Raw genomic sequence first — 19,378 nt, 5'->3', positions numbered from 1 at the left:
TCCAGGGGTGGGTTGCATAATCAGATCTGTATTTAAAAAAAAAAAAAAAACACCACTTTGGCAGCAAATGAGGAGAAACTTAAGACAGGGAGACCCAATTCAGAGGCTAATGAAACAATGTAAGCAAGAGAAGATGAGGGCCTGCCTGAACTATGTGAAGAGAAGGGCTCATATTTATGAGAAGCTGTGGAGTAAGAAATGAAAAGATGTGCACAATGATCAGACATGTGGGGCCACACTAAGGAGCTGAGAGTAACAGCAAAGTTGCAAAACTAGATGACTAGAAAGATGGAAGCTCACTCAACAGGAATACAGAAGTTTGGAAGAAAGGTGGGTCTGGGAGAAAAGATAACGAAGTAGGTTTGCAGGATGGTGAGTTTGAGTTGTCAACTAGACAATCTGTTCAAAACATTCAATAGTCAATGACACAGTGTTAGAACTCAGGAGACAGACTACAGCTAGTTAGACGTGACCCTCATAAACAGAAATGAATCCATGGGAGTTGATGCAATCACCAAGTAAATAGGAGAAGGCTTAGGAGAGATACTCAGCGAGTGGATATGACATGGATCAAGATCCAGCAAAGAAACTAACAAGAAGCTGTCAGAACGGCAGGAGAAGAACCAAGGAAAAATAGCGACATGAAAACCCAGAGAGGAAAAAATATTCATTCAGGACTAAGAAAAGATCATTAGAATGGGCAATTAATTAAGAAATCACTGGCAAATTTTGAAAGAACATTTTTACTTGAATTAGGAGAGATTAGAAAACCAGAATGCAGAGAGTAGAAGAATAGGGGGTGCAGGGTAGAAGCATTGAGTATATAAGGGCTTTTTTCAAGGCATTTAGCTAAAATGAGGAGGAAACATACAAGATGATGGCTAATGGGGATAGTAAACGTTTTTTTTTTAATTGTTTTAAAAGGATAAGGGAGATATGTTTACACCAGCAGGGGAAAGAACTAAAGAGACAGAAAAGTGAGAACAGGAATAATACTGAGTCAATCTACTGGAGAATATAGGTAAGGACAGGATCAAAGACACATGCAGAGGGATTGGCCTTGTCAAGGAGTAAGTTCAGCTCTTCATCAGTGAAGGAGGAGATAGCAAGGCATGAAGTCTGGGGTGTGAATGACAAGAAAAGGAGAAATGAGAGCTCAAAAAAATGGGCTTAATTTATTTATTTTTCTGCCCAGGTGTGAGATACAATCCTCAGGAAGGGGTACTGATGTAGAAGACTTAGTAAGGGACTGGAACAACCACTATTTGGGGAGTGGTAGGAGATAGAAAAACAGAAGCATTTATTAAAAATGTGCTAGTCACTGTGTTAAGCACTTTTAAATTTTATCTTATTTGAGATTACGGATTTAAGAGAGACTGTCTTGCTACTATTAAGGTTAGATAACAAATTTGTAGTGGACTAAATATGGTTCAATTTTCCTCCACCTTTATTCGGCAGTATATAAGTAGGAACAAAGGAGGTAAATGACAGGAATAATCAAGGGTTGGGGTTTGCCAAGGAGTGAATGGTAAAAAGACAAGAGAGAAAGGGCTCTAGCGAAGATGGAGAGAACACTACTGAGATAAATCAGTTATCAATTTCGGTAGGAAAACATAGTCTAACCACAAGGAATTGCTAATGCGTCTGAAGGAAAGCAGTAAGTCAATCTATTAAAAATAAGTCTATTTGATATCAAGGTTTATGTTATGTATGATGTTGAGAATTAAAGTTAATACAACTCCATAGTTCCAAAGAACAGTAGCTATCCTCATCAGAGAATTCTAAATTCTAAAAAGAATTCTAAATAACCCAAAGCTATAGATCAGATTAATTACAGCCCTACCCCAATAAACTAAGACTTTTGTTTCAAATACACTTGTCCTGGTTGCTAACATTCAGAAGAATTAAGCAAAATTCTCTTAAAGACTAATATTTATTAGTATATTTAGTAACCTTTCCTCTACAGTTGGCAGAAAACTAAACGAACTGTTGGAAACTGCAAAATTTATGCTGTCACAGACTTCGAGAAGATTGGTTAGGTTCCATTTACATTTCTGCCACCAACTGATTTCAAAATGATAGAATTGCAGTCTGAATTTATTGTTTCAGTTTGCTTAAAATAACATTGTTTCTATAATTCAAAGTTCGGACATATAAACATTAATGAGTTTCAATATCACATTAAAAATCAGTGTGGCAAAGCACTAGGAGATCCAAAAAAAAAAAAAAAAACCTAAGTTATTAACCCTTTAATCACCAGTTAGCTACTAGTAAACATAATTTCATCCAACAACTTTGGTCTTATAACACAGTAATTACAGTCAACAGCAGTAAAAGAGAAACTGAATTTCTCAGAGAGTGTATACAGGGAAATAGCAGATTATCAGGAATAGGGAGATACTGACAGAAAAATATTCCTATATTGTTTATTCAAAGCTTACCTGTTTTGTGTTTTTATGACAAGGTGAACAGTAAGTCCATCATGTATTCCATGCTGGCTCAAAGTATCTTGATCTTTTAAAATTTTTCCAGCAAATATCAACACAAGTTGATCAGGATGGGACTTGAATCGTTTGGAGATTTTTTCCTTAAACTAAATAAAATAAAGAGTGAAATTAATATGCATTACAAGATTTAATGTGACTTTAAACAAAGTAGTAGAAAAAATGTACGATCTCCCTATGAGTTAGAGTTAGGATCGATGCAATGACCAATCATGACTCCTGAAGAGTGAGGGGCATTTTCAGACATGGCCAATGAGTGCATGTGTTTTACTTAACTATACTTATTTATTATAAAGGAAAGTGTTGGGTTTGTTTTTTGATGGAGGACAGAAATAAGGGAGGAATGAAGAAGGGAAAGAAAAAATGCATAGAGCAGAAGGGAACTCAAGTAAGCAAAGCAGTGTTGGAACAACCAGGTTAAATTTAATATATACTTTAAAAATGAGACAGATTTATGGTGTCATACAATCTTCTTTCTATAAATACATATTCATGTTTGTTGATGTTTGTAAAGTTGGAAATGATAAAAAAAAAAGCTTTAAGGAATTGGAAAATGCTAAACATTTTTCTAATCTCTCAAGCAAGGAACTTTTATATAATTCCTCAATTACAACAATTACAACCTTTACATTCTGTTTTCTATTAATTAATTCTATGTAATCTATTACCAATAACATGTTTGGGTTCTGGTTACCATGTTTTAGGAAAGATTTTCATAAGCTAGACAATATCCTGATAATGATAACCAGGATGGTAAGGGTGAGTTCTTACCATGTAAGCATTGATTGAAGGAATTGAGAATGTTTAATAATACCATAACATTATTTAAATTTAAGATTTGCAAAACATTTTATTTCATTTGAGCCATACAACAACCCTGTAAGGTAGCCTATTATCCTTATTTTACAGATAAGGAAATTAAGTGTCAGAAACAATTTGAACCCAGATCTCCGTGACTACTAACTCCTGCACTCCACTCCATCCACTCACTAAACATGTTAGTCATCCTTAAGTATCTGAAAGGCTGTCACAGAACAGAGGGAATGTTGTAGTTGTCCCCAGGAGAGAAAAAGAAACAAAAGATAGTTACAGAAAGGCAGCCTTCTGAGTTTAACAGAAACTTCCTAATAATCAGACCTAGTCAAAAGTTGGGATGACTCATCAGGAGGTAGCACCCTCACCTATCTCACCTCAGCTCTAACTCTTAAAGCAAAGAATATATCATCACTTGCTCAAGTATTCTGTAGAGAGGTTTCTTTTTCAGGTATGAGTTTGGACTACATGGCAACTGAAGTCCCTTCAACTCTGAAATCACATCACTTCTTCAAATACGTTAACTTTCTTATTTTAGTTTTGATCCCCATAGATGCAGTCCAAGATTCTGATCTCATATGCTAAAACTACTTTTACTTCCTCCCTCTTCCCCATTTCCTACCCACAGCACTGTCCCCCTCTAACTTACATGCTACCAAAAATCAACATCTTTGAATGTTGAATCAGTAGGACAACTCCCTCCTGGTCCCAAAATAGCTTTTTACTCAGTTCTAACATCCTCATCTCTTTTTCTAAGCACATCCTTCACCTGGTTACCAAGCCTCATTTTTCTTTCCACATCTATTTCACTCCTCTCAAATAACCCTTTGTCTAATCAATCGTGACCAGGCCAGCCTCTTGGCCTTTTTCCAGATAATTCCTTAACATTAAAATGCGCTGTCTTCCAAATTTACCTCACATTTATACTTATCTGGGCATCCTCCAAACAGCTACTTAAACCCTGCATCTTTCATTTAAACCTTCCCAAGACACTAAGTTTTCCCCTACACACCCTTTTATTCAATGACCCCATAAATTTCCCGACCATCTATTAAGGGGGAAAAAAAATCAATCTATATGTGGGTGGGTAGGAGAAGAGAGATAATTATTCATCAATCTCAGTAATGAAGGTCTTAGATGATAAAATCATTACTGTTTTGATTTACTTTATATAGCTTCCAAGTAGTGTTCCTATAACGTGATTTTTTTGTCAGGGGAAGAATCCCAATGACCTTTATACACTGTAAGGCCATGAATACTAGTACAATGGAAAGATAATCACTGGCTCTAGAATCAGGGACCTGGGTTCAAATCCCACCTCTGAGCAAGTCACTCTCTGGACTTGTGTCCTCATTTGTAAAATAAGGAGGTCAGACGGATGGCCTTTCAAGTCCCTTCTAGGTCTAGAGCTATGTTATTAATGATGACTATGAAGAAAGACCTACACAAATTAGTGCAAAGTAAAATAAATAGAACTAGGAAAATAATATCCACAAAAACAACAAAAAACTCAGAAATCAACACTATAATTATAATGACCAAATTGGAACCCAAATAAGTGATGAAGAAACATGCCTCCCTTCCTTATTTGCGAAGGCACAGACCATGGGTGTGAAATAATGAAGATGTAGCCAGATTCCGTTGGTATGAGAAAACTGGCTTTACTTTCTCTTTTATCTCTGTCGCTTACAAGTGACGGCTCCTTGAGTAGGAGCGAGATGGGTTACCTTCCACAACTAATAATTCTACTGCGGTTCTAGGCATACACAGAAATGAGTAAAGATAGGAACCTGAGTTTAGTCCTTTCCAAATGCCTCCCTCCTCAACTTCATTTGAACATCTGAGGAGATGATTCTTCTAAGGTAAGACCTTCAAAGGAGCCGTTAAAAATGGAGAAATCAGTATTTATGTCATCAAGGAAGTGCCTGATCTCTGGGATTGTTTGAACTATGGTATCAGAACACTGCTTATATGGGGATACACTTAAACTCCTTTGAGTGAAGATATTGTCCCTCAGGAACTCAACATTAATCCTGCCAAATTCAAATTTCACCCTTTGGCAGATATCATAGCTCATGTAAGATAGGTGAGGACCCTATGAACTAGGTTGTAATACTATACTCAATACTGGGAAAAAATAAAAAACATGACTTAACTCTCAAAAATATTTTCATTAAGCTTGAAAAACCTAGTCAGACAATGTCACAGACCAAAGGGAAAAGATATATATTCAGAGTGGCCCACCAAACACAAAAGCAACTTTGTGTTTGGTTGGCCACTCAGAGACATCAAAGTTCAGAAGGAACCCCATTAAAAGCTGCTTCACAAACTCCTGAAAGGGCTTGTGTTTCTGGCTCAGATAAAATATAGACTGGTCCTTCATAATCTGGGCCTCATGGTCTGGGTCAATGGTGAAATCACAAGGGAAAGGGGGAGGCTGAGAACAAGGAGAACACAAAGGGCTTCCACTTTTGTGCTACACTAAAGGTTAACTGAACACTAGATTGCCACCATTCACATATCAGATTTCATCAGGATAATTTCAAGAAATGTTGATTACAGCACTACCTTAAAGGCTCGGACTATTATTTTTTTGTAGGACCTGGTCGAGAGAGAGAGAACACATTTGTATATATACACATGTGTTTATATACATATACACATATGTCTATGTATGTACATAAAATATTACCATTCAGTGTTCACATCCACAAATTCTTTTAAAAACCTAGCAATCTAACCTCAAGGGGCAGCTAGGTGGTGCAGTGGATAGAACCCCCGGCCCTGGAGTGAGGAGGACCTAAGCTCAAATCTAGTCTCAGAGTGACCCTGGGCAACTCTTAGCCCCAACTGCCTCAAAAAAAAGGCAACTCAATGACGTCATCTAAATGCTTTCTTACTATCCCATCTTAGGGCTTTATTCCCTAATAATCTTTTTCAATTTATTGTTCCCTGTCCAAACAATCACTTTGGTAATTGGGTAGTTCTTCCTTTTCTCTGTCAGGTTAGGACTGTCCCATCCAACTTCAAGGTCATTCTTTGATCTTCCATAAACCTTCAAGTATTCATTACCAGCTAATACAGATCTTGAACTTTTAGCTCTCCAGACACTAATCTTACAATGTCATAATTTTTGCATTCGTCCATAATTACCTGTCCCTGTTGACATATTCCACGCATTTTTAAAAATATATAGTAAAGGACAACTTTCTCATTTATTCAACTTTACTGTTTTTTGATCATGCTCCTCTTTATTTCGCATAGAAATAATTTCTATTTGTGCCATGAAAAATCTGTTCTCAAAAACCTACCCTACACCTTGAGTTGGTTAAGCTCTATAAAATCTTGGGTTGTGTCCTTTCTTTGGTGAACTCTAAGGTGTCATTTCCGTCCAAGGCTTCTACCTGAGTATCAAGCTTTTCCTTGTGGATCAGTATCAAGTCCAGAAGAGCAATTACTGTCGTTGACCTCCCTCTCTACCTTTCTGAACAATGAATTGCCAACAAGTAAAAACAAAAAAACAAACAAAAAATGCTCCAATTTAATCGTTAAGAACAGTCTAGAAATGTCCAAATATTGGAATTTTCACCACTATTTTATACTGTTTTGACAAATTTAAGGACTGCTTCTAGAACTTAGCTATTTTAAATTGCTGGGTCAGTGGTACGTGTTGTACTGACACCGCAATGTTTCTGTTTCTCTAATTTATCTCTGTTCAAATACTCTCACAGCCTTGGCCCGCACTGCCTTCCCCTAATTTTTACTTTATTTCCTCCTAGAAATATCGTTTTCATGTACCATTCTACTTAATAAGAGCTAACGTTGCTACAAGATTTTAAAGTTTGTAAAATACTTTACAGGCATTACCTCATTTGATATTCACAACAACCCTGTAGTTGTTGCAGCAATCCGCATTTTAAAAATGAGAAAATTGAGGCTCGGAGTATAAGTGATGTGAGTTACACAGCAAGGCCAAATCTGAATACGGTTCCTAATCTAACAGGCTCCTCTACCCCAGACCGGCACAAAAGGTACATTACATTTGAATTAAACTTCTGGAAATTCACTGAAACTCTCTGGGCCTCAGTCTTCATAAGTAAAACAAGAGGATCACACAATGTATTCCACAGACCTAGAGGGTCAACGGTCTTCCTTCCCCTTCTCCTCTACATTATAGGCTTTTACCCTCAACCTCCTAATACAGGTTTTGACTCCTCTTTGCTTCTTCAGATCTTTCTGCCCGTTTTCATTTTAAAACACTTTTCCTATTCTTCCAGGGAACACTTTATTTTCTTTGTTAAGCTAGATAGATAGGTTCCCAAAATGGGCTATATCGCGCCCCTGGAGGGTGCTGGAACTATCTAAGGGGTTGTAGTAGCCTCGGGTGCAATTGAGGGACATTGAATAAAAATAAGGGGGTGGGGGGGGTGGAGCCAAGATGGCAGCTGGAAAGCAGGGACTAGCATGAGCTCCCCACCGAGTCCCTCCAAAAACCTATAGAAAATGGCTCTGAACCAATTCTAGAACTGCAGAACCCACAAAACAGCAGAGGGAAGGAGGGCTCCAGCCCAGGACAGCCTGGATGGTCTCTGGGCGAGGTCTATCCCACACGGAGCTGCAAGTGGAGCTGAGCGCAGCAGAGCCCAGCATGAGCAGCATGGACCAACCAGACCAGGAGCCAGGTGGAGCATGCCTTAGCACCCTGAATCAGTGAGCTGCGGTGGTTACCAGACTTCTCAACCCACAAACACCAAAGACAACAGAGAAGGTCAGTGGGAAAAGCTGAGGGAGTGGCAGGAGTTCCCGGTTCGGCCACCACCCCCAGGGCAGTGGAGGTGGGAAAGCTACAGAAGTTCAGTTGCTTCTGGCCCCAGGCCCACCTGGTGGGAGGAATTAAGTGGCGGATCAGAGCAGGAGTGAAGAACCTGCTGAAGATCTAAGTCCAGTCCGGGTTGGGGGTTCTTGAGGAAGGAGTAGTGCTGGTGTGACAGAGCTGGCGCATCCCCCCAGGCGAGTTTAGTTCTCTAAACTCTACAAGCAGTCATACTCTACTGAAAAACTCAAGGGTCAAGTTAGTTGGCTGGGAATACGGCCAAGCAGCAAAAACGCACCCAGATTCAGTCTCAGACTTTGGATTCTTTCTTTGGTGACAAAGAAGACCAAAACATACAGACAGAAGAAGTTAACAAAGTCAAAGAGCCTACAACAAAAGCCTCCAAGAAAAACATGAACTGGTCCCAGGCCATGGAAGAGCTCAAAAAAGATTTGGAAAAGCAAGTTAGAGAAGTAGAGGAAAAATTGGGAAGAGAAATGAGAAGGATGCGAGAAAACCATGAAAAACAAGTCAATGACTTGCTAAAGGAGACCCAAAAAAATACTGAAAAATATACTGAAGAAAACAACACCTTAAAAAACAGACTAACTCAAATGACAAAAGAGCTCCAAAAAGCCAATGAGGAGACGAATGCCTTGAAAGGCAGAATTACCCAAATGGAAAAGGAGGTCCAAAAGACCACTGAAGAAAATACTACCTTAAAAATTAGATTGGAGCAAGTGGAAGCTAGTGACTTTATGAGAAATCAAGATATTATAAAACAGAACCAAAGGAATGAAAAAATGGAATGTCAAATATCTCATTGGAAAAACCACTGACCCGGAAAATAGATCCAGGAGAGACAATTTAAAAATTATTGGACTACCTGAAAGCCATGATCAAAAAAAGAGCCTAGATATCATCTTTCAAGAAATTATCAAGGACAACTGCCCTGATATCCTAGAGCCACAGGGCAAAGTAGAAATTGAAAGAATCCATCGAGTGCCTCCTCAAATAGATCCCAAAAAGAAATCTCCTAGGAATATTGTCGCCAAATTCCAGAGCTTCCAGGTCAAGGAGAAAATACTACAAGCAGCCAGAAAGAAACAATTTGAGTATTGTGGAAACACAATCAGAATAACACAAGAACTGGCAGGTTCTACATTAAGACATCGAAGGGCTTGGAATATGATATTCCAGAGATCAATGGAGCTAGGATTAAAACCAAGAATCACCTACCCAGCAAAAGTGAGTATCATGCTCCAAGGCAAAATACGGACTTTCAATAAGATAGAGGACTTTCAAGCTTTCTCAGTGAAAAGACCAGAGCTGAATAGAAAATCTGATTTTCAAACACAAGAATCAAGAGAAGCATGAAAAGGTAATCAAGAAAAAGAACAAGAGAAAGAAATTGCAAGGGACTTACTAAAGTTCAACTGTTTTGTTTACATTCCTACATGGAAAGATGACGTGTATGATTCATGAGATCTCAGTATTAGAGTAGCTGAAGGGAATATGCATATATATATATATATATATATATATATATATATATATATATATATATATATATATATATATTATATATGTGTGTGTGTGTTTATTATATATATACATATATATGTGAATGGGTATGTGTGTATATATGTATGTGTGTGTGTATATATATATATATATATAAAGAGAGAGAGAGCGGACACAGGGTGAGTTGAAGATGAAGGGAAGATATCTAAAAGAAATAAAATCAAATTAAGGGATGAGAGAGGAATATATAGAGGGAGATAGGGAGAGATAGAATGGGATGGATTATCTCGCATAAAGGTGGCAAGAGGAAACAGTTCTGTGGGAGGAGGTGTGTGGGATACAAGATTGTGAAAGCTTCCCATGAATAAATCAGGCAAGGTAATATTCAAATAGTACAAATTTAGTTAGGATGTAGACCCCACTAGGCCTAAGTTTCGTTTTCCTGTAAATCATATGATTTCGGGGAAATCAGGTGGTCTCCCCCTCTCCCCTAGCCTACTCCCATGCCGTCATCTTAACATTGAAATTTCCCTGTAAGGTTATTCTGTAGTTTCTATGCTAGTATTGGGTAAACTTATTCTGGGATAGATTGTGAGGCCACCTGTCCCAGCAAATAGGGACAGGGGTCCAGCCTCTAGGGGTGGAATTTCTTAGAATTGTTTGTACAAGGTTATATATCCCCTTGCTTGCCTTCTCCCCCTTGCCTCTCTGCACTACCATCTCCACCCTGGTAGTGGGAGATGCCCAATTCTCGCGAGACTTGATCAAATAAAACTTCTGTTTTGTTTCTACCTTGAGAAAACCGAGACACCTGTTTTTTTAATTTGAGCCGGTGGTCTGTTGTCCCACACAGAGGGGAGAGGACAGGTGAGGGGGAAATGAGTGAACCTTGCTCTCATCAGATTTGGCCTGAGGAGGGAATACCATACATACCCAATTGGGTATCTTACCCCACAGGAAAGAAGAGGGAGGAAGATAAAAAAAAAAAGGAGGGGGGGAATGATGGAGGGGAGGGCAAATGGGGGTGGAGGTAATCAAAAACAAACACTTTGGAAAGGGGACAGGGTCAAGGGAGAAAATTCAATAAAGGGGGATGGGTTGGGAAGGAGCAAAATATACTTAGTCTTTCACAACATGAGTATTGTGGAAGAGTTATACATAATAATACCCATGTAGCCTATGTTGAATTGCTTCACTTCTTAGGGAGGGTGGGTGGGGAGGGAAGAGGGGAGAGAATTTGGAACTCAAAGTTTTAAAAGCAGATATTAAAAAAAAAGTTGTTTTTGCATGCAAGTGGGAAATAAGATATACAGGCAATGGGGCACAGAAATCTATCTTGCCCTACAAGAAAGTAAGGGAAAAGAGGATGGGGGTGAAGTGGGGTGACAGAAGGGAGGGCTGACTGGGGAACAGGGCAACCAGAATATACGCCATCTTGGAGTGGGGGGGAGGGTAGAAATGGGGAGAAAATTTGTAATTCAAACTCTTGTGAAAATCAATGCTGAAAACTAAATATATTAAATAAATTTTAAATAAAGAAAAAAAGGGGTGGTGGAAATATATGGAAAAAAAATAAGAAAATTTTGAAAATTTTACATGTTTCATCTGTCATACAAGAGTTAAAGTCGTAGTGATTACATTATTTTCCAAATAAACACACAAAATACAAGTTATAACCAATCAATGGTCAAGGCCCTGATTAGGTCTTAACAAACAAGCATTGGCAGGCAAGCGTGTATGTAGCGTCTCCTGCATTATCAGGAAATCCAGCATGCATCGGCAGGAATATGTGCCTGTAATGACTTGTTTACAATATGATACTATGGTTACATGATGTAATATTGCATCATCAAAATTTCAATGCGGGGAAAAATCCCACAAATTTACAATAAAATTTTTTTTTTAATTTTAAAAATTTTGGTATTTTTTTTAAATGATACAAATTTTAAAAATAAATAAAACTGTTAAAGGGTTAAAGAAAGTAGATTTCCTGGAGAGGGTGCTGAGTAAATTTTTTTTAAGGGGCTGGTAGTCCAAGGAAGTTTGGGAACCTCTGAGCTAGAATAAAGAGCACTCTTCAACCTTTTCACCCTTCAAGTAGGGAGGACGATACATACTTTGTACACAGTTACCACTGTAAGAAATAACTGAACTTTTGCTTCCAAAGAAATCATGTGATACACAATTTGTGAAACCTAGGAGGGCTAATGCAGGAAATAAACTGGTTGTAAAGGGAATAGCTGGAGAAGTTGAGAGAAGACATTCCCTTTGTTCTCTGAGAATGCCTTTTTTCTGCAAGGCCAGGTGAAGCTCCGTTAAGTATGAGGCTCATAAACTCAAGACACAGTCTTGAATAATGGGACTTTTCTTAGGTTAATAGTAGGGGAAACAGACATGCACAGACATCCAGAGTTGAGGGATTGTCCAGAAAGGTATTTAAGGCTTGAAATGTGGGGAATGGAAAATGTAAACAGGGGTGGAGACCCACGTGGGGGATGTGGGATTAGGCTGTAAACTCTGCAGTACCCAACCATGGGGAGCCAGGGGAGCGATTTGCGTTTGGGTAGGGAATAAAAGATTTTGTTTTTGCACATGAGTGTGCTAGCTAGTCACCCTTTCTCTTGCAAAAAAGTTCTTCCTGAATTCACTAATTGTCATTTAGAGCTCTTGGTAAGGCATTTGTTTCTTACACCACTTGTCTTTCTCAAAAGAACATACCATAATGAAATGGTTCAAGTCAAAAAAACATTCCTCTGGAGGTCAGCTATAGCAGTTAATGCCTCTTTTTATTGGTTCCCAAGAATGTTAATATCTTGCCCAGGGGATGGCAAACTACAGCCTAAGGACCAGATCCAGTCAACCTCCAGTTTTTTACTTCCCACCCACAGGTGAGAATGACTTTTACATTTTTAAATATAATAAAACTTATTTTAGAAACCATTTTTAGCACAGCCTTACAAAAAAAAAAAATAGTTTGCCCACACCTGGTTGAGCTAAAGACCAGGGCCCTAGAGCCAGAAAGCTTGCAACAAAATAAGGATTCTGGCAGCAGACAGTGAAGGGCAGCGGCTGCGGTGGGTCCTACGGTCGGGATTTCAATTATGGCAGATCTGACAGTCAGTATCAGTTCACAGGTTTTAAGAAATACTTCGATTCATACACCCTTAATGGCAGAAAGAATTATGTACTGGCCACTTATGGAGGAATCGCTTTGCTCATACTTTACTTCAAGGCAAGGTCTAAAAAAACTCCAGCTGTGAAAGAAACATAAATGGAGCCCAGTATATTTGTGTGTGTGTGTGTGTATACTTTGTCCATCATCAAGTTCCCTGGCTAAAGGACCTGCTGTCAACTTAGTATGTAATCTATAGCTCTTGAAATAAAACATGAACTCAGAAAAAAAAAATAAGGATTCTTATGTCCTGAACTGGCAGCCCCCCCACACCCCCATCTAGTGAAGCCTATATACCGGGACAGGGGTGCTGAACCTGTGACCTCAAGGTCACATGTGACCTTTTAGGTACTTGGGTCTAGCTTTTTGGCTGAGTTTACAGAACAAATCCTTTTATTAAGGAGATCTGTTCTGTGAAGGGCCGCAATTGAGGACCTAGATGGCCATGTGGCCTCAAAGCCACAAGTTCCCCACCTGACACAGAATGTTTAAATTCATAAAATTATAGGATTAAAGTAAAGTAATTATACCGAAATATAGTTATCAAAATATTTTGAAAATCCCCAATTGCCCTGCCCTCCCCCTCAAAAACAAACAAAATATTTTGAAAATCAATTCAGGGGCCCCAGGTTAAGAACCTTCTACAATAAATAAGCTTCCTTTAAGAAGATTTCACTTCTACCCCTGCCCTCAGGTAAACACTGACTACCTTCAGCTGTTTTTTATGAGGTCTCAGGAAGAAATTAAATGCTAGACAGTTCTTGAATCTCCAGTTCCACTCAATTTCTACTTGCCTTTTCTATTTTTGTTACATTATCCATCTGGCTTTGTTATCCTTTTGTTAATCTTTGTTACCATCCAGCTTTTTCAATTATTTTAATATGTGTCTCAATCTTCTATACAAAACTTCCCATGGTAATATTCAGGATGATCACTTTAAGATCATGAACCACATAATTTCTCAACTTCAACAATTTCCTTCTCCATTCCACTCTAACTACACACCAGCATTGGTCATCCCAGGCACATCACCTTGAAGATCTTAAACATTGACATTTCTCTCTCTCTCCACCACAAACATCTAACCACCATGTTCTGTTCTCTTTCTTACTTTCTTTACCCTCACTATAGCCTCCAGTTCCTTAACCCTTCCTTATTCTCCCCATGCTAAGGCTTCACTCATTTCCACACCCAGGCAACACCAGAGTCTGCTACTTTTAACACTCTCCCACAAACCGTCCAACCTTTTGACTTTACCCTAATTCTCCCACTGGCTAACCCTCAAACCTGGGTTACTCCAATCTTCATTTTCCAATCCAGCTACTAGGTTGACAAATTAAACAGGATAGAGGAAGTCATGAAAAATCAAATTAATTTCACCCATCAACTTATGATGTATAATAAGCCCACCTGGTCTTTCACTATTGCCCAAGTAATCCCTTCTATTCTCTTTACGGACTTCCTCTCATTCCACTGTACTATTCTAAACCTTTCCCATTCCTGAAGCTCCTGACTACATGTCCAACAGTGCTCGCACTTATGTTACACAAGAGGAGTGCCCAACACTTCAATGAGGTGATTAAGGCTAAATGCCATTAATCCTCAGCAACCATTCCTTAATCACTGAAGATCTATGTTCACCATCCTCATATCCCCTACCCCAACTCACCCCTGAGTACTCAGGCTGATGGTGACCTTTAACCTTATCTTTCAAGAGACAGGCTTCCCTTCCACTTCCTAGCCATCTCCGCATGCTCTCTTTCCAACTACCCTTCATGGTGTTATCTTTTATTAGAATGCATGGAAGGCAACATACAGTAACCATTTATCAAAATGCTTTATGTATCTGTAACTCTGCTCTTTCCTCCTATATGAGGAAATATTTCCAAGTCAGTGAATGATAGAAAAATAAGGAAGTGAGTCCTTGCCCTCTATGAGCTTTCATTTGGGGCGAGGACAACCCACAAAGGGGAGGTGAACTGTAAGCTCACCTAGGAGAGCCTATATTACGACTAATTTATCTGCAGATGGTTTTTTATTTACTCAGCAATTTAAGGGAATAACCTAACCTGTTACCTCCACTATTTCCAACTGCCACACCCTAGGTTCCACTTTACTTCTTAAAATTTTGTAATTATGGTTTCTGTCCCCATCACTAGAGGAATATGGCTTTCTCAAAAGGTTACCAATGACTTTCTTAATACACAAATCCAGTGGCCTTTAGCACCTGACAGGAACAATCCCCTTTTTGGAAACTCTCCTGTTTACAGACATACCACACCTTCCTGGTGGCTCTCTTCCATGTCACTAACTACTCTCTCCTTATTCTCTTTCCATTCACTTGAGGTAGCTGTTTGCTTGACCTGCTCTCTAGTCTCTATACTCTCTCTCTCTCCCTTAGCATCTATAGCATAAGTGGAGAAAAATGAAATGTACTCCTTTATTTTCCAGCTATGCTACAGGGTGCCATAGCGATCTGACACCTGGGATTTGTGGAGCTCTGCAGTTGGTATTCAATAAATATCTGCTGACTGGCAGAGGAGAAGGTGTGCACACTGTTAATTAACTTATTCCTGTTAAAAAATATTTTTCAAAGAACCATGAGTTTTTAATAGGAAGACAGGTGTCCTGCTCTCAATTTATTTTAAAAACCTACATATTCACGTAAGAAAGACTGTCAGTTAAATATGTTTGAATTACCTGTCTGGAATGTTCTCCTTTGAGGAGGGTCACACAAATGGGAAAATTGACTAGATTAGACACTGGATTCCTCGGTGTGGCATAGTGGAAAAAACAAAGGATTTGAAGATAGGAGACTTAAGTGGGAATGCCAAATCTATAAACTATCCATGTGAACTTAAGAAAATAATTTTCTCTTTCTAGGCCCCAGTTTCTTTCATTTGTAAAAATAAGGTCTTTAACAGAGGACCTATGAAGGCCTTCCCCTATCTCTAAGTACCATGATGTTGTGCACTAGGGCTAGTCTACCCTTGCCTGGGAAAGAAATAATCAAGTAATATGATGAAAAAAATACAAAGTTACCAAGGAAATGTTTAAACTACTCTTGGACAAACTGCCATTTACATATAACTATTTAAATATAAATAATGTATATACCAATCATGTTATCCCAATGTATTTGTCAGAGTAATACCCCTAAAGACCACTTATTTATAAACAAACACCTAGTTTGCTCAGTTCTGGGTACTGTTTTGTTCCTGAAAGAATTCATTTCTTTAAAAACATTCTCTAAGAATAAGGAAAACAATACATACAATAACAGAAAATGAGAACAAAAAACACTAGAAACTCAACACTACAATTATAATGACCTAGCTTGGCCCCAAAGGTGAGAAAATAGGCCTTTCTCCCCTCATTGGAAGGGTGAAGGATTCTGCAAGAGGAATACAGCATATACTGTCATACTCAGCTGATAGGATGGTTACTTCTACTGAACTGCTATTTTTTTCTTCTCTTTTTCTTTTAAAGTATGGCTAGTTGGGTAGAGAGGAGAGGAAGGTAAATTCAGAAATGAATGATATGAAAACAAAACAAAAATCTTGTCCAAATCACAATTTTCCCCTAAACTCAAGGGATGTGGAAGTCTTAGAATTGAATTCCTATTCTGTAACTTGACAATTTGTGTGACCTCAGATAAACTTTCCCCAATAAGCAATCCAAATTAGTACTCCAAAGCAGAATCCAAATGGAAAAGGATTTCCTTTATCAGGAGTGAAATTTTCAATAGTCTCTGGTTATAGGTAACATTGTGCTGATTTCATTAAACCCTAGAATACCGAAGGGCCACTTCAATGAAATCCAAAGACATACTGGAAATATAAAATAGATAAGCTATACTACACTCAGGTTATAACATATAGTTGAACAAGTTGGCTACTGAATCAGTAATAAGTTGAAGACAAAGACCTGGATTAAAATTATGGCTCTCTCCCTTACTTGGACATTGTGACCTTGGAAAAGTTATTTACTGTTATATTATATATTATAGTTATTTCCTGGGCCTCAGTTTGCTCAACTATAAAATGACAGGATTAAAGATTCCTTTCCATCCCTAAATCTATCTTCTGGCTATCTTTAGTGCTTGCGCACTAAGTCCGATGGCCTTTTTTCAATCCTCATCCCTCAGCCTTTCTGCAGCCTTTGACATGGTCAAATCACCCTCAATCTCTCAGTTACCCTCCTATGTACCCTATAGCATCTCCTTTGCTGGTTCTTCCAGATCATATCCACTAATCTTTGGAATCTCACAGGGCTCTGTCCTAGGCCTTCTTTTGAGTCTCTTTCTATATTTCGCTTGGTGATGTCCTCAGCTCCCATGGATTCAATTGTCATCTCCATGTTGACGATTCTCAAATGATCATAAAACAATGTCCCATATATATCTTACACTCAACATGTCCAAAACTGAACTCATCACTTTTACCCCTAAATCCTTCCCACTTCCAAACTTCCCTATTACTGTTGAGTGTAGCACCGTCCTTCCCCACATGTATAACCTAGGTGTCATCCTTGACTGCTCACTATTTCTCATCCACCATGTACAATCTGTTGCCAAGGTCTGTCCATTTCACTTCTGCACCATCTCTTAAATACCCCACCTTCTTTCCTCTAACAATGCTACCACCCTGGCATAGGCCCTCATCTCCTCATGCCTGGATTAATGCAATAGCCTTCTGGCTGACCTACCTGCCACAAGTCTCTCCCCACTCCAGTCCATCCTCTGATCATGTTACACACACGCACTCAACTAACTCTAGTGGCTCCCTATCACCTCCAAGATCACAGTGGACAGAATAGAGTGCTGGGCATGAAGTCAGGAAGAATCAGCTTCTTGAGTTCAAATCTGGCCTCAAGGCACTTACTACCTGCTAACCTTGAGCAAGTCATTTAACCCTGTTTGCCTCAGTTCCTCATCTGTAAAATGGGCTGGAGAAGGAAATGGCAAATCACTCCAGTATCTTTGCCAAGAAAATCCCAAAATAGTGTCACAGAGAATCAGACACAACTGAAATGACTGAACAAGAAGTACTGAAAGTTCTTTATAACTTAGCCTTCACCTCTACCTCTGTCTCTGTCTCCACCTACCTTTCCAGTATTCTTAAACCTTACAGCCCCAACCCTCCCTCCCAGTATTCTTCAAACCCATGACACTGGCCTTCTTGCTGTTCCTCAAATAAGACACCCCATCTACCAACTCTCCATTTTCATCACTGCTTTCTGGCTTCCTTTAAGTCCCAAAAACCCCAATCCCTCTTAATTCTAGTACCTTCCCTCTACTTAGTATTTCCTATATATTCTGTATACAGTATAGCTTGTTTGCACACAGCTGTTTGTATGTTTTGTCTCTGTCATTAATATTCTAAGTTCCTTGAAGGCAGGGACTGTCTTGTGCCTTATATCCTTAGGGCTTAGCACAGTGCCTGGCACAAACATGCTTAAAATATCTGAAAAACGAATCCCCTCTACAACATTCCTGACAAAGTGTCATTCAGCCTTTGAATGACAATTTCTAATACAGAGAAACCCAGTAGCATTCCACTTTTTGATCTCTAACAGTGACAAAGTTTCTTCTTACATCAAGAGTAAATGTGACTCTGGGACTTCCACCCATCGCTCCTAATTCCTCCATCTGGGAACCTAAGGGTCTGTTTGGACCAAGCATAACTAGTCTTGCACAATCCTTCAAATATACAAAGATAACTATCATGTCCTCTGTTCCCAGGCATGGTCGCTGGGCTTTCTGCCCCAGAAGAGAAGCCCCAGCACCCAGCAAGGCTCAATGAAGTACGCTGAGTCACTCAAAGAAAACAAAGGCCATTCTGGCCACAAATGCTAACTGCAAATGGTAAAGCATATATACCTGGGTTACCTCACTGGTACCCTTCTTCCAAAATAACATCAAATTATTAAAGACTACTCTTTAGATCTGACAGGTTTACTTTTGGTAAACTATAAAACTTTCAATTATCCCAAGCTGCTTATTGCCATAAGAGTCAATCTTTTAAACAATAATTTCTTTCCAGTAATTCCAACAAGGCTGCAAATCCTAGAACACAAGAATTTCATGATTATACTTGCAGGCAACTCAAAAATCAATGGAAACACATTAGACACAAGTAGGATAAAAAAAAAAGTATCACCAACAATGACCAATGAATGAGAAGCAGGGGGGAAAATACCAATGACAGGTACAACCAAAAAGGAGATGAGCTTATCAGGTAAGGAGGGTGAGGGATAAAATAATAGATAAATAACCTGAATGCTATACTGTTGTCCACAGAATATTAAAAGAACCAGTGGAATCAATGTGTTGTGGAGAACATTAAGAGGAGTTCTGAAAAAGTAAGTACCATCTACCTTCTGGCAGATGACAAATGACAGACTCATGATATAGAATAAGACATCTCTTTTTTGTACATGGCCAATGCAGGAATGTTTTGCTGGACTATGCATAGTAGTTACAGGGGTTTTGTTAGGCTGGTTTTTTCTCAATGGGGAAGAAGAGTTGGAGGGAGAAGAGACAGATTTTCG

At 38.9% G+C, this 19,378-nt stretch overlaps 1 protein-coding gene across 4 annotated transcripts in view; it reads right to left on the bottom strand.

Moving 5' to 3' along the window:
- UBQLN1 (ubiquilin 1) overlaps positions 1–19,378 on the bottom strand; it is a 56,967-nt gene that overhangs the window by 21,959 nt on the left and 15,630 nt on the right. For all 4 annotated transcript variants that reach the window (XM_036737812.1, XM_036737810.1, XM_036737811.1 and 1 more), the window contains exon 2: positions 2,442–2,593. In XM_036737812.1, the coding sequence (XP_036593707.1) occupies positions 2,442–2,593 (152 nt within the window). The remainder of the gene's footprint in view (positions 1–2,441; positions 2,594–19,378) is intronic.

This window comes from Trichosurus vulpecula, chromosome 9 (assembly GCF_011100635.1).
Source record: "Trichosurus vulpecula isolate mTriVul1 chromosome 9, mTriVul1.pri, whole genome shotgun sequence".
Taxonomy (NCBI): Eukaryota; Metazoa; Chordata; class Mammalia; order Diprotodontia; family Phalangeridae; genus Trichosurus; species Trichosurus vulpecula.
The sequence above is the reverse complement of the archived record's forward strand: the minus strand, read 5'-3'. Positions and strand labels throughout refer to the sequence as shown.